We start from the raw sequence: 15343 nt of genomic DNA on the forward strand, positions 1-15343 counted from the left end.
ATATTTCCTTCCGACATTTGTCTTTGCAAACTCATTTAACCACCAGATCGGTCCTTCGCTTGTTTTAAATTTGGTGGGTTGTGAATTGTCCTTCATACTGGCCTCGACATACTGCTGTTTTGTAGGGAAGTCGGCCAAGAACTTGAATTTTAAGGAGGATGGTTCCACAGGGCAAGTCTGGAATTACATTCGTTACCCTCGTCAACTTTTGTCCAGCTTTAATGTACTAATTAAATTTTTTTTAAGGATCCTATTTCTTTTTCATCTTTTTGGCACAGAGGATATTACATGGCTGCCGGCGTGGAAAAGAATTTTATTATAGAAACTACGGTATTATACAAGGATTTCCAGCCCTGAGAAAAGCCGTAATAACACACGTGGAAAAAGATCGTATTTTTACATGTGTGTTCAGTGACAGTTCAAACCTTCCTAGAGGGGGAAGAACACCAAAATACGGAAAGAAAAACCGAAAGTTACGTATTCAGTGGCTTTGGTAAGGATTAAGTCAATAACTGAGAATTTTTTTATATTGAAAATTACGTCCATTGTTTGTTTTTGTAGCGTTTCAACGCATTTTTCCATTTGAGCCTTAGCACCAACGCACTGTTCGGTTGTTATTCAGGGATTGTCGATCCTTTTATTTTCATTCATTCACAAGGTTGTCTTTTCTTGTCAGTAAAGGGCTATTGTGTTTATATGATAAAAAAAATAATACATGGTTGCTTGTAGATATTAAATTTCTCTTCTCGTGTTCAACTCAACATCTCACTCGTTCGCTGCGCTCTCTCGTGAGCTATCGAGTAAAACACTCGAAGAGAAATTCCATATCCACGCGCACCCATCTATTACATTCTCTATCTATCTTCAAGTATTAACAACTCCTCTAACTTCTCATCAGTGATCTATTACTAAACAGAGGCACAGCAACATGGCATCTGTTTTTTAATGAGTAGCTTCTAAAGTTTTTGGCTTGATACAAATATTAAGGGCAACCGCAGACTGTGATCAACTGGTAAAACTTTTTTTTTAAGTAAAACGTTTTACACACTACTTGATTTACTGTTTACTAGTAATTCTAGAGTTTCCTTGTTAATAACAACTTCTTCTGCCGTAGAACGTCGAGGCCTTGTTTGATCATTACTGTTCCGTCGTGAAACGCGAATGTTAAAATGACTGGAAAATGAATTAGAAAAGCTGCGCTTCTTTCGGCGGCAAATTTTCAGAAATACGCTTCTAAACTCGCGACTTCTCCAGCAATAAATTATGGGATTCAAAAAGGACGAAGTGAAAGTCAGAACCTTCACTAAAGCATTGACAAGACTCTGTTTGGCTTTGAATGCTTCAGAGAAGCATTGCGGACAGGTTTTCTGAAGGAAATAATAGAAACAGGATGGAAACCAGCACAGCACAAAGACGCCAATCACAATCATGATGGTAATGTTAGCTCGGCGTTCTTTGTGATTCTTGGCGGAATTTTTACTGTTGTGGGATAGCTGCCTACTGTTCTTTGACATTTTTTTGACATGGGATTGGGCTGTTAGATACATGAGACTGTAGCAAATCACAATGACAAGAAATGGAGTAATTACATTGGATATGATGACCATAATGCTCCACCAGCGAGTCGGACTGTAGCTGCATTCCTTATACGGATTGTTTGGTTCCCATGGGAAGAAAGGAAGTGACGAAACCAGAAGGGCGTCCACCCATGCAAAGACCAGTGCCAGCACTACTCGACGACGTGAGACAATAATTACGTGGTTCAGCGGATTTCTCACTGCGATAAGGCGCTCCACGCTGATGACTGATAAACTTAGAATGGAAGCGTAACCCGTCAGGAAATACGAAGAACGAAAAATATCGCATACAATTGTCTGCGTTGGTTCATCCCATGTAAACTTTTTCAAGATATAACTTGGCATGGCAACCAGGCCTGCTAAAGAGTCCGCGATCGCCAGGCTGAAAATTGACAAGTAGGTCACATGACGCAAGGCAGGATGATTGTAGATGGCAAAGCATATCACGCAGTTCCCGAGGACAGTGCTAAATGACAGAAACGCTAAAATTATGACCAGTGGTGTTCTTGGCACCTCAGTGTAGCCATTTTCTTGTATGAGGTTAATAGGCGGTATGACTGTGCTGTTTGACATCTGTATGCTGCTGACGAAATGAAAAGAGGGATTTAAAGAGGTTCATGAACTCATTAGAACCGTTCAAGATGCACCAATGCACTCGATTAATGTAAGAGAATAATATTCCTCAATTGATACTTAAAACTGATATAGATTCAGAAAATTGGATTTGAGTCAAAGAAGCCGAAATCTTAACGTCTACTTAGTTAAGGTGTAAAATGAATCTAGACTAATTTCAATGTTAGTTCTCACCTCGGTAACAAATCCCTTTAACTTTGGAATTTACCGAGCTCAAGTCGAGGACTGAAAAGTGGAGTGGAGGACTAAAAGTACATATATGCGTCACTCCGTGAGCAGTAATATTTGCGATATCATAGTTTAAATTTAAATTTCAGCTCGTGTAACTTGCTTTTGGTTCAAAATTTACGAAGGTCCTTTGTAATGTTTCAAATTATAAAATAATTCAAATAGTACGCGCGCTCTGATTGGCCATAAAACCATTTTACATGAGCGTATGCAAACACGGTTTTCGTTCCTCTTTCATTATTTATTTTATAAAAGAAATGTAAAATGATTTCCGTGTTTACATAGCCTGATGTAAACACTTGGGAGGTTGGGAGAACACTCGATAAGCTGGAAAACACTCCGCTTCGCGTCGTGGTTTCCTACGCTTATCTCGTGTTCTCCCAACCTCCCACGTGTTTACATCAGGCTATGTAAACACGGAAACCATTTTACATTTCTTCATTATAATTCGGGTAGCTTGGATGGATTGCACGCGATAAAAATATGAAATTGAATCTAGAGTCTTAAAAATGCAGTTCTCGAAAAGAAAGATAGATTCGTGTCATAAAATTGAAAATTCAGTAATCCATCTGTCGATGCTGACGTCGATACTTTGCTTCGAAAGAACGCGTGTAAAAATGTTCGATTGCATGCGTAAATTTTCGTCGTAAAATTATTGAGGAATGTTATCCGTTTTAGTTGTAAGGTGTCGTTGCGTGAAAGGTGTTGATCTCGGGTAACTGGAGTAGCCTTTGAGTGTTCAGTGATTTGTAGAACAGCAGATATTTAAAGTTGTTTCCGGACAAATTGATTTAGATGCAATGTTTTCTGAAGGCCACAAAATGAAAAGCAAACAAGTTTTAAATTTGCTTAGTTCAGGCAGTCCTCATTGCGACTTCATCGAACATTTTTCAGTAAAGAAAATTTCTTAAGGATGATCTTAGTGAATTCGTGGACGATCACTTTCACAAAGGCCTCTAACTGACTTCAACTGCATAGCACCTAAGACTGATTTATTCTATAAACGGTTTCGTTGCTACACTGTACCTTAATTTTCCGTGAATCTCCAAATACTCTTCCCCTGATCAGTGATTCAACTCAGTAAGAAGCTCTATGGCTTAACACACCACTGAATTGTCTAACTTGGGAAATTAACTGACACCAATATGATATTTCCTGCTAAGTCGTGTCAAGAATATCGGACGCGGGCTTTTGATCAACAAGGGAAACTTTGATCCACACACATGATAGCAGAACTTGACCTTTTGTTCTAAAAATGTAATAACCTGCAAACACTCTCGATGTGAGTATCAATTTCAAACTGACTTAAATGCCTTTGGCTATAAAGCGTGTTCCGACAGCCATTGTTTAGCCGTCCCAGCGATGATTTGCGGTGCCCACGCTCCAAGAATCTATAAGCCGACGTACTAAGATGTTGACCTGAATCTTTTAAACAAACAAACAAAAAAGCACTTGCTTTTTCTTCTCGAGAAGCGATAACTTAACTCGAGTGTAAAGTTGTATCACGAAATTTCGTGTCGGTTTTCTTGCCATAGGGATGGCACTCTTCACTCATCAGATTTAGAGCTGAGTTGTGAACGTGATATCTAAAACTGCTTGTATAATGATTTGTAGGTGCTATATGGCTTTTATGGTAACCCTGAGTTCAGGTAGGAACGTATGTATACCGTCATCGGACGTAAGTAGTTGGAACTAGCATCTTTGGGAGACCACACACGCTCTTCTATCGCCGCTCACCCCTCTTCCAATGTATTCAACTGCCAGTTTGTACACGGTATTTCGGAGATCACTTTAGGAGGGTTAGGGAAGTAGCAAATGTCTGAAAGCTTGATGAAAGACCAATAGCATTTGTTTGATTCAATATCAATCAAATTTATGATGCGTAGCTCTTTTAAGCGATCATGACCGATCATGACTTGACTTTAAGGTTTTATATGCTTTCCTTCTTAGTGATAAAGTTATAAATTTGATCTGCAACAGTTTAGAACTCTCAAACAGAAAGATGAAAATTATCATCTAGGTGACAATTTCTTGATAGATCACTAAATGTTCATGAAAAGCTAACAAAGAACTGTGTTATGAGAGTATAATCATCAGTTTGGAAGATTGTGATCATCAGTTGGGAAGATTGCGCTCAATATTTCAAGCAAAATAGTTGAACACTTGAAGTTCCTTATCTAATTTTATGAGACAATTTTATGTCCTTTTGACTTGACTCAAAACAGCTGATAACAGTCGCATTAACAGTGAAATGCAAACAGGAAAATAGCTTGATTTGTCATACACAGCGATTTATAAGTCAGACATGGAACTATATGGAACTATATGACTCCAAGTGTTCCGGTAGAAATGCTTTACCGCCGAGTTGCCTAATTATGCCATTGAAGCTCATAAGTTATCAGCGCTCTGTTGGTCGACTTAGTTAGTAAAAGGTTCCGCTGGTCTTACATTTGAAATTAAATTTTCACCCGTCGTTTGGAATAGAAATCCATCAGTTTAATATTTTTCAAAATTTTCTACGGTCTGTACTTTACTGCATTCGGTCTACATGCAACTATATAATCGATCAATACGTCTGGAATACACACATGCTATTAAATTGACATCAGATTTTATGCAAGTATTTGACAACAGTTTCAATTCTGAGACTCATGATTGCTAGTCTACCATATCAACAACGAAAAAAAGACTACGACGATTTTGGGCGGTAAACAACTGTGATAAAGTAGATTTTTTATACGGAGACGCACAGAAAGCAGAAACTGGATATATTTGTCTATCGATCATCCCATGCGCGCTGAAGAGGAATTAAACGAAGCTAGTTTAATAAATTCGTATAACAACAAAGATTGCTCAACTCTTACCAAGGCAGTTACTCTGTAGTGGTATTAGACGAACAGATTTGGACACAAACTACTCACAGTTTTCCACCCCAGATGTTCGACATCTCTCCTTGATGATTTTAGACAACTTTTATATTAGATCGACATTTGTCAACCTCACCTAGATTTTTCTAGTAGACGAGTATTGTAGTGCGTGGGATGTTAAGCGAATTACACACCTGAAAGTACTTAACCAACAAATGGTTAGAAGAGGCCACTAGCCTCGTATTATCGAATGAAATATTAAAGTATATCAAAGCACGTCAATTATTTTCATGCAAAGCATCACATAATAACAATGTATTGTTATGTAAATCGCCGATGCACAGCAATTTATTTGTTACCAAATTGTGCCTTTAAATAAAGCGTCTGCATTGTTTAAAGGGTTTATTTCTTCAGACAAAACATATCATTAACTTTGCTCTTTTGTGACACACATTGAAAATACTTCAGTCTTTCTGAAAACGACGATATAGTTACATTGTTCGATAAGTGCTGTGTGTCAGCCATTTTATCACATCATCTGAAGAAGGTGAGAGGTTTCGTATGGTGGTTTCCTTCGAAGAGAATCACTCAAAGGTGCTTACTGTCAGAGAATGTTCAAGAAAGATGTGGAGACAACGAGCCGTTTTTTTTTGGATGAGATCATTTAATAAACGCGATATATTTGGTTTTCAGGTCTATAAAAAGACTGAAAAGCTATTGGTGTTTATCTGGTGTTTCCTGTTTATTGTAAATACCTTGAGTATGTAATTTAACTTTTAATTTTTAGAAATTTTAGCCAATGCCAAGCAAAAATAATTTTTAGAATTAGTTAATTTCTAATTTTCTTCTTTATCTTTCAGAAACAGTCCTAAAACATCGACACGTACATGTTTCTTGAATGTCTCAGATTATCAACTATTCAGTTCTGAGATAGGATTCATGCAGAAGATGATCATAAACTTTACGGAATCTTATTATGAAGACTTCACTCAATATCAAATTAATTCATCGAAGCAGTCAAAAACGATTTTAAAAAACATGAATATAAAATGCTATGTTTTGTCACTCTATAAAGAGTCCAACCTTTAAATCGACCACCACAATTAAGTAATTAGACGAGAAGCTTTAAGCAGAAACACAGAGACCAAGACCAAGACCAAGTTCAATGAAGAGAGGCAGCTTAACATTTTTTTGAAGAAAATGCTTCTTTACAAATACAACCCTGCAACGCAAACAAACGATTGGATTTTTAAACGGAATGTAAATGTAGCGAGATTCGAAAATTGTACTAAAAAATAAAATTTCCCCAACGCATATCATTTTTCAAAACGTATATTCAAAGTTATCTTAAGTGGTATTTTCCACGAGGTAAAAATCCCAAATATCTACATGAGCTGTTTTCATTTTACATTTGCCTTTTTTGTGACAGGATATCACGCTGTACTGACCTTTCGTTGAATTAAAATTCTGCTTACATTCTTCTGCTCTCACCCTGATCTACTGATTTAGCCAGATGCATGCAGACCCCCTGCGTAAATTTGTGATATCACTTCTCACAGCTGTGACGCCCTGTTTATTACAAATAGTGACCATATTCGCTCTAACTGATTACTCACCACTGACAAAAAATAACTTTCTATTTTAATATTAATCACGTATGACCTTGACCACATTTGAGACGGCGGATGATACATGACCAATTTATCATTGCAGGTTAACTGCAATTAACCCTTTAACTCCCATGAGTGACCAAGACAGAATTTCTCCTTACTATATCAATACAATATCAACCAGATAAGTGACGAGAATAAAGAAAACTATCAATTTGGGGATAATTAATTGATCCAATACTAAATCTCTGAAGTAACATTATAAGAATAGTATGGTTGACAGTAAGGAGAATTACCAATTTGATCTGGGATTTAAAATGTAAACACATTTTCGAGGTAGATATTAAGTTTCGCGAACTTTAAGTGTCTCAAAGAACGGATTGGGCGCTACCACCGCAGCAACGGAGCCTAATGTAAGCTACATGTTCCTCTAGAGGGCAAGGCAGCTGTTTTCAGTGGTTTTCTTTATTCCCCGTGAAGTGAAGGAATCTTATCGTCAAAAATGAATATTCGAGATAAATCATACATGACGTGTTGATAATAACATATCAGCCCAGCTTGGCTATTAGATACTGATCTCAATTTCTCGACAGTTCTTAATAACGTAGAATTTAATTGACTCAATTTACCCGTACTGAATTATTCATCGAGGATGCAGAACAAGCTTCTTTACTTGCAGACCACAATCCGTCTCTTCTCTCGACTCGAAGGCTTGAATCACTTCACCAAAAGAGACAACTAAAATCTAAAATAACTTAAAGAAAACGTTGCTCTCCGGCGATTACATATAGACTTGGAAATATTATCGCGTGTGTTAACAACCAATTCCCGTTTCTGATGAAGGATATTCGATTCCAGCTAACACGTATTTTGGCTAGAAAAACTCATATATCTACTCATGAAAAATAAATAATCTGCAATGAATATATAAACAATCAACTGTAAATGAAAGCTCCAAGTCCATATAGTCACAAAATAATATTCTTTGCTATTATCTGTGTTCAAGAGATCGTCAAGCTTTATAATTAATTATCCGCTATGAATTGGAGAGATCATCCTATCTTATGATTCTAAAAACTGACATTTTTTTTCTTCTCACAGCAATTTATGATAGCCAAGCCATCAATTGAAATAATAATGATAGTCTTATTTTTGTCATGAAGGCAGACAGGGGATCGATTTAGAAAATTATTATTACTCATAACTCCTCGTTTCTAAAGACATCTGTTTCACTAAATAAAAGATACGCTAATGAATATAGACAAATATGTGAAAATTCTATGGTTATTTTCTGAAATTTTGGATCCGTTCCATGCTGAATTAGAGTTTCAAAATGGTGTATAATAATAATTTTTTTTGCACTCCGCGTTGCATGACATACGAACAAAATTTTTAAAAATGTGACTGTCATGGTCTTTTTTCCAAGACCATCATATCGTCTTATATGTAATACTTTGAAGTATGAATAAATCATTGTGATACTTACCCGGCCAGATCCAAGCGCTTGGTAAGGATTAAAACATGTATTTGAAAGACGTGACTTTCTCGGTGGGGAATCCAGGAGATTTGTGATGCAGAAAAACTCGCATAAGAAATGTCTCAGAATCTTCTTGCCCAATAATAATTGTAACAGACCAACTAATGCAATTAACTGTCTGGCGTAGGTAATATCTCGATTACTAGAACCAAATAAAGACTAGAACTGACAAACAACGTTGTATAATGTTTTTAATGCCAGACAAACTCGAATTTGGTACTCCCCAGCACAATAAATCGACCACCTGCTAAAACTGCATCGCTTAAAGTCCTCAATTTCGAATCTTTTATCAATATCGTGTCGGTAGAATAGAAAATTTCAGATAAGATGTCAATATATGCGTACTGTTGAGACTGGTTTTGGTAATCACTGTGCAGCTCACTCATATCATAATTTATGTCTTAAGTGTTCTTCATTTGTATTTGCATTGATATCAGCGTCATTCTGCAATTTCCCTTTCAACGAGGAAATTAGCCAAATATCAAAACAGTTTTTCTACAATTTCCTGCGAGGACCATCCATAACTCATCTTTTATACAAGCTTTCTTTATGAAATGTTAGTTATCAAACGAATGCCATTTTGAAGCTTATTGCATGTTATTTTCAGACTATATGTCATCATTATGCGGTGACTGCATGATCGTTTCCAAGCTCGTGGTCGCATGCGGTCACATTAACGTTCTAAACGAAGAATCACATTTTCACCCTATTCGCGATTTGGCAAACGATCCGTCTTCTAATAAAACCGAAGCAGATATCTTACCATCCATTTTGCATGTAAAAACTGTAGAAAATCAAACTTCCACCCTTATTAGATTTTATGGAACAGTTTGGTCAACCATATGACGAAGAAAGAGAAGATTTCACATAAAATCATGATCATTGAACGCAAAATGATATTTGGAAGCTACAACCGACTGATCCGGCTTTCACTTTTGCTTGGATTAAAATCGAATCGCTAACTGAAGAAAATAGTACAACTTCTTCAATGGTTATGTAAAGCGTTTTAGAAATATGTTCTGGTCATAAATTTAAATGGACTTTACCTGCTGCAAGAAAACTTGAAAGAAGAAATCTTTTATCACGCAGTTGCTGCCAATTGTTGCCGAAGAACGCTGCTGAGGAGCTGACTGACAAGTTGGAATGTAACTCTAAATTATATGTGTTCAGCTGTTTTTCATGCTATAAATAAAGAATTATGTAAATTCATCTTTCATGTAGTTATTTTCATTATTACGGCGCCTGTAAAATATTTGTTGATTCCGATAAAGTATTATTATTTTTATCATCATAGTAGGTTCCGATAAAGTATTATTATTTTTATCATCATAGTAGGTTATCGTGTATTGAACACTCTTCATAAATGAGGTTCAAACTGCAGCTGTCAATTCACTCATTCGTTGCCATGGCACGGAGAAAGTCAGTTACATTTGATTGTAATGGGTTTCTCGATCTCAGTGATCTTTGTCTGATCCACCGCTTTCAATCATTTTATTTATATCAAGAGGAAACTATGGAACTCTTGTAAATATATGTTATCTTGATTACAATTTAAATTAAAATAACAAGTAGTTCTTTTTCCCTTCTTGAACTCCAAAGAAGCGAGAGATAGCTCCTCGGCAAGTTATACCATGCGAAAGTCACATTATCTATTTAATATTACTTCAACGAAATTTTGAAATTAATACATGAACTTGCTTTGCAATGTTGTTTATGGTAGCTGCTCGTATTAACAACCTCAATGCATTTTCATTACAAAATTGGAAACCTGGTGAACACCAGATTGCGACGAACTCTATTAAAAAAAAAACATTCGTGTCGTTTCTCTGGCATAAGATAAATCAAACGTAAAATATTTCATTTCTTTTTCATGATCCAACCAGAATTTGGGTATAGCTTTCAAATCGGTAATATTCTTGTCGGTGAAATATATGTTATATTCATCCGAAGAGTTTATATAAACCAAAGAAGATGCCTGAGGTTAGGGAGAGTAGTTTTGCAACTGATTAAAATGGAAACGTTAAAAAAATAGTTTTCTTTCCTCCTGTTCGTCAACGAATAAGAGCACTCCTGCTGGTGTTCTAGCGACAAATATAAAAATCTGCCCACTTTGTATGTAGTTCTTAGAACCTTCATCTGTTTATTCTTTAATTGTCATTGCTTACACCGAAAAAAAATGGAAGGATAAATTATTCCTGCATTTTACTTAAACTGATATCGACTGGAATTTTGAGCAAAGAACCAATTAAATTTATACCAGAAAGACAACTATGCCAGAGTGGTAACTTAGGTTTGCTTGTCTTCGTCTCTGATATACAAATGAAAAAAGAAAGGACGAGTGCCATGCAAAAGGTGTAAAACTGAACAGCGCCCTTGTAGTTTTTAAGTTTTTGGATTCAACATGAAAACACGAATGTTCTTTTTGAAGTTGCGTAATCAGTGCTTATGAAAAGTTAGCGTTCAGCGCGGCTCGTTTTTGCACTTTTTGCAAGTATTCTCGCTACCTAACCACCTGCTATCCAAGCTAGTTCACTCTCTCGCTCAAATTAGCGCCCTTGTAGTTTGTATGTGATGTACTCAAGATAGAAAACACGAATTTTCACTGAGGTCTTTTTGAAGTTACGTAATACTTATGAAGATATTTCTGTCAACCCTACTCTCTTGCGCGCTCATTACTTACATTCTCGCCAGCTACGCACCAACTTCGTAAACCAGTTCACTCTATATTACCCTAGCGAAAGGAAAGTACTAGTTCGGAGATAGTTTCGACTCCCATTCTGGGTCTGTTTCCGTAATGACGTTGCGCGTAAAACAATTATAAATATCTAAACATTCAGCCACACCCTAATAAACCCGAGCAAATGATAGATATATATGTGAAGATTTAAAAAGGGACAAGAGTAAGATATTCGGCTTCGGATGGAAAATTTTCCTCCTCGAAAAGATTTATTTTGAACATTTTCAACTATATGCGTATATACTCTTTATAACAATCCGTACAGGAAAAAAGATTACACTTGGCTTTTTGTCTCAGTTGACGCGTCAATATTCTTACTTGCATGTTATTATCACAGTATTTTGATTTCCATTTTTGATTTATGAGAAGTTAAAAAATTTATATAAAAGATCTTTCTTTTTACGTTGAAAGCAAGACATTCTGTATGTGATATTTGAGTTTTTTCAACCTTTCCTTGTCGATGTCCTTAATATGCAGGAATATGAATGTTAGTTACCTTTAATTTGGAGGAAATTTGAGCAGATGAATCCAAAAACCTTTTAATTTTCTTAATTTTCATTTTGCTGGAAACTTCAATGCAATAATTTCACCATAAAATTAAAAGTGTTGTAGTACAACCCTTTTTAGGTAAATCAATTATTTAAAACCTAAAAATGCAAAATTTATCTCACCAAAAGCGGAGAGAAGCGTTTGATAAAAATTCCTACTTCAATACTTAAAATAAGTTATTTTTTACTTCACAAATCTGTTTAATTACTCACATGTTTTTGGACTTTTCGGTGGTGCGGAGCTTGATCCAAAGGAAAATGTTGTCCTTTAGCTATCCACGCTATGCGATATTATTAATTCAAGTCAACTTTTACATTAAGTTTACTCATGATGGTATACGTAGTTTCCGTCAATCTCGGTAAACTTCCCAGGCAAGTGAAGTTGATACTAGCCCTAAGGCCTTCTTTTGTCATGTCCGAAAAAGCTTTAATGCATTTTAGCGACAATATTCAGAGTATAAGACGCCTGCGTTTTAGTTTCCATTTGAGCTCATGTTCAGGATGTTTATTCATGGCTCAATAAAATCTTCAATTATGTAAGAATTGTTTTCTAAAAAATGACATGCTTCGAGGTGTTGAACTCATTTTCACTTTTCCGATCTGGTAGACAACAGTTTGGTAGGGAAAAAATTAACACCGCAGGCCGCGCACAAATTATATTCACCACAGACGTGAATAGAAAGTAAGTTAATACAAGTTAATAAAACGCATATTTTCCTGGATAGATTAATTTTTTTTCTTCAGACATTTAGCAACACCTATCAAGTTCGTTTTCAGCTCTATTTTTCACAAATCAATATTTTTAAAATTTTTGTGAACTGCATCATCTCAGTGTTAAAAGGTTTCGAATGATGAAGTCCGTAGGAACTGTAATTAGGTACCAAGTAGTTGTTATCAAACCAATTTCGCGAAACTTTTACAATTTGCGTTTATTTCTCTGTTTTCTCGTTTGCTAATGTTATTTTGAATTAAATGGATTACATTAGCACACCTCAGTAAGGGACTAATTTTCTTTATTCTTTATTCACCTGTAATCGTTTTTTATAGGGAGGGACTATTTTCAAGCGCATGGGGAAATCCTTCAACGTGTGCGCTGAGATAAGATGCGAGGAGGGATTTAACAGCCGCCTGGACTAAGCAATAATAATGCATTTGTTAAGCCGCTAGGGTTTCATCAAACGAAACAGCAGTTGATGTTACTTATTTTAAACAAATATCAGTTTTGATCTGAGTATAGATACAGTATGTAAACGCGTTTCTCATCTTTTTTTCTTTTGTCGAACATGTCTTTTTCAGCCACATTTTTTATCCAGCTAATTTTCTCTAACAACTGATCGATATAAGACATCATATTCATCTTGTACGGGGTTAATATTTCTAATTCATTGTATATTTGCCTTGTTTTTATGCACATATTTTGTAGCTGCAACATCGAGATGAATTAAAGTGAAAAACATACCTCATATTGGAAAAAAATATTTTGAAGGATTTCGCGAATAGCGGACTTTCAATGGACTTTCCTTCCGCGTTAAAGACAGTCTCTTCTCAGCTCTTTGTCAATAACCAAACAGGTGCCTCTGTCGTTTGAAGTTTGAAGCTTACCGAAGCACGCTTAAACCTCGTAAAATTCACTTATGAAATTTGTAAACAACAAAGGAAGTCGATCTTAATTGACAAGGGGCGTGTGAAAGTCGTGTAGTTGTCAACGTTTATCATGCAGATCCAAGGCTCCATTAAGTTCAAGGCAAATAAGACAAATTTTGTTTGTTTTAGGAGGACTTTCACCACATCCAACACGTAAAAGATTATTGCTTTGCATTTCTTGCTTACCGTATCAGTTTTTATAATCCATTTTTATCTGTATATATGGCAAAAGAATTGATAAATTTACTAATTTTCTCCTTGGTCTCTGGTTAGGTTTTACACCCTACTCGAACACGGAAATTTTGTAAGATCTCATATCATTAATTCTATAGCTTCTTTTATGCTTTCTCTTCGACAGGTGAATTAGGCTTCGTACGTATATTACGCGGAAAAAATATGAAAAAAAAAGTGATTCAGAAAATTTCAGTTCGTGTTTCCTTCCTGCTTTCTAGAAAGATCCGACCGTTTTAAGCAACGGTGTTATTGAAAATTATATGTCAAATTATTAAATCTCTTTTAACAACATTAAGCCCCTGTTCTTGGCCAATATTCACTTCAGCTGTTTAGTTCGCAAAGATATTGAACTGAAATGGGTAAGCAATTTTCGTCGAGGACAGCGCATTTGTTTAGTTAAGGCAGTTTCGGCTTTTACAGAAAAAAAAAAGATATCTGGAAACTTCATTTTTAATTTAAAGCAATTAATTTTGTTTTTTCTTTTTTATTGCGTTCTGTTTTTTGTCTTGTCTGGTTTTTACCTAACTTAATTGCAGATTAGCAATGTAGGGCTATCGAACAGAAAATGGAGTGAAAACAATTTTATGCAGAACGTTAACAGCTTCTAACCAATTTGAAAAGATATGGATCAGAATGTTAAAGAAATACAGCATGCAGTTTTTAAAAACGTGAAACCCATCTGTGATGCACGCTAACAGCACTGTTAATACGTTAAAATAAATTACCAACACTTCTAATTGATTTTTCTCGGGCTGATTTTAGCACGAGAATAATGTTTTCGGATAGATATTGATGTGTTTTTCATTATAATCGCAAACCACGAAGCTGAACCCAATACAACGAAACATTATGGAAAGTTATTGACATCCGCTTTTTAGTTAATTATATTTGCTTCAAATCAGCAAACGAACCGATTTACTGACAGGTAAATGTGCTATAAATGCATATTATATTTGGTAAGTTGAAATTCAAGTCAAGTTGTGGTATATCGATTAACAACAACAAGTGACTGTGCCTTAAACCTTTCATACTCGTTAGTAGTTATCTTTGCTGTTAGCCATACAATTCTTCTGATGTTAGTTAGGAGAATTTGAGAAAAGATCGACTAATAATCCTCTAATTGATATTTTTTTTAAATCTCATCACTTGTCTGCTTGATATTGTATTTACATCGTGGGGAGAAATTCTCTTTTGGTCACTCATGGGAGTTAAAGGGTTAGTTAAATTTTTCTTAACCGCAGCGTTCAGAAACTTTCTTCATTTGACAAATAAGCTCGAAATTCCCGTATCAATATATCAACAGCCAACTCTCTCGTTAGCGGACACCCCCTTAGAATTGGAAAAAGTGTACGTAAGTAGAATTGTCCGCCCACGAGAATTACTATGCTTCCTCGCGTTCTGAACGGATGGTTTGCTTTCCCGTCCTTTCTTAATTGCCTTTCGCCGTTTCGAGCCAATTCAGTCAACACACAGACTGTCAAGGTTTGACGTGATTGGTTAATTATTTGTGAAATCACGCGCGCCGCGCGGGAATACAAAAAGAATACGAAGGTGGGAGAGGAAGAGAAAAATTGTTACTTGAAATTTAAAAACGAAAAGACTTTGTACGGTCGAAGTGAAATAATAACGGCACGAAATAATAACGGCTCCCGCTTTTTTCCCTCCGTCATAGTGATATGTTTTCTTCTTGTTAATTACTTTGTTGTTTATATTTATGAACGAGGATGT

The 15343-nt window shown here is 35.8% G+C and overlaps 1 protein-coding gene across 4 annotated transcripts; it reads right to left on the reverse strand.

Annotated features, from left to right (window-relative positions):
- Positions 1-437: 437 nt before the first annotated feature.
- LOC131786671 (histamine H2 receptor-like) lies at positions 438-12036 on the reverse strand. 4 transcript variants are annotated; one of them, XM_066163974.1, is made up of 3 exons: positions 11951-12036; positions 11133-11183; positions 438-2157 (listed from the first exon to the last, which is right to left on the reverse strand). In XM_066163974.1, the coding sequence occupies exon 3, from the start codon at positions 2148-2150 to the stop codon at positions 1041-1043; it is 1110 nt and encodes a 369-aa protein (XP_066020071.1). In that variant the 5' UTR covers positions 2151-2157; positions 11133-11183; positions 11951-12036; the 3' UTR covers positions 438-1040. The 4 variants fall into 4 exon arrangements, with proteins under 4 accessions (XP_066020071.1, XP_066020072.1, XP_058959728.2 ...); XM_066163975.1 differs by lacking the exons at positions 11133-11183; positions 11951-12036 and adding an exon at positions 9499-9583; XM_059103745.2 differs by lacking the exons at positions 11133-11183; positions 11951-12036 and adding an exon at positions 5303-5362.
- Between the last annotated feature and the right edge of the window lie 3307 nt (positions 12037-15343).

Source organism: Pocillopora verrucosa, chromosome 3, assembly GCF_036669915.1.
Source record: "Pocillopora verrucosa isolate sample1 chromosome 3, ASM3666991v2, whole genome shotgun sequence".
NCBI classification, from domain to species: domain Eukaryota; kingdom Metazoa; phylum Cnidaria; class Anthozoa; order Scleractinia; family Pocilloporidae; genus Pocillopora; species Pocillopora verrucosa.

What these genes read in the sequence shown, in the direction of transcription:
- LOC131786671 (XM_066163974.1), bottom strand. Translation starts at nt 2,150, where the DNA reads ATGTCAAACAGCACAGTCATACCGCCTATTAACCTCATACAAGAAAAT.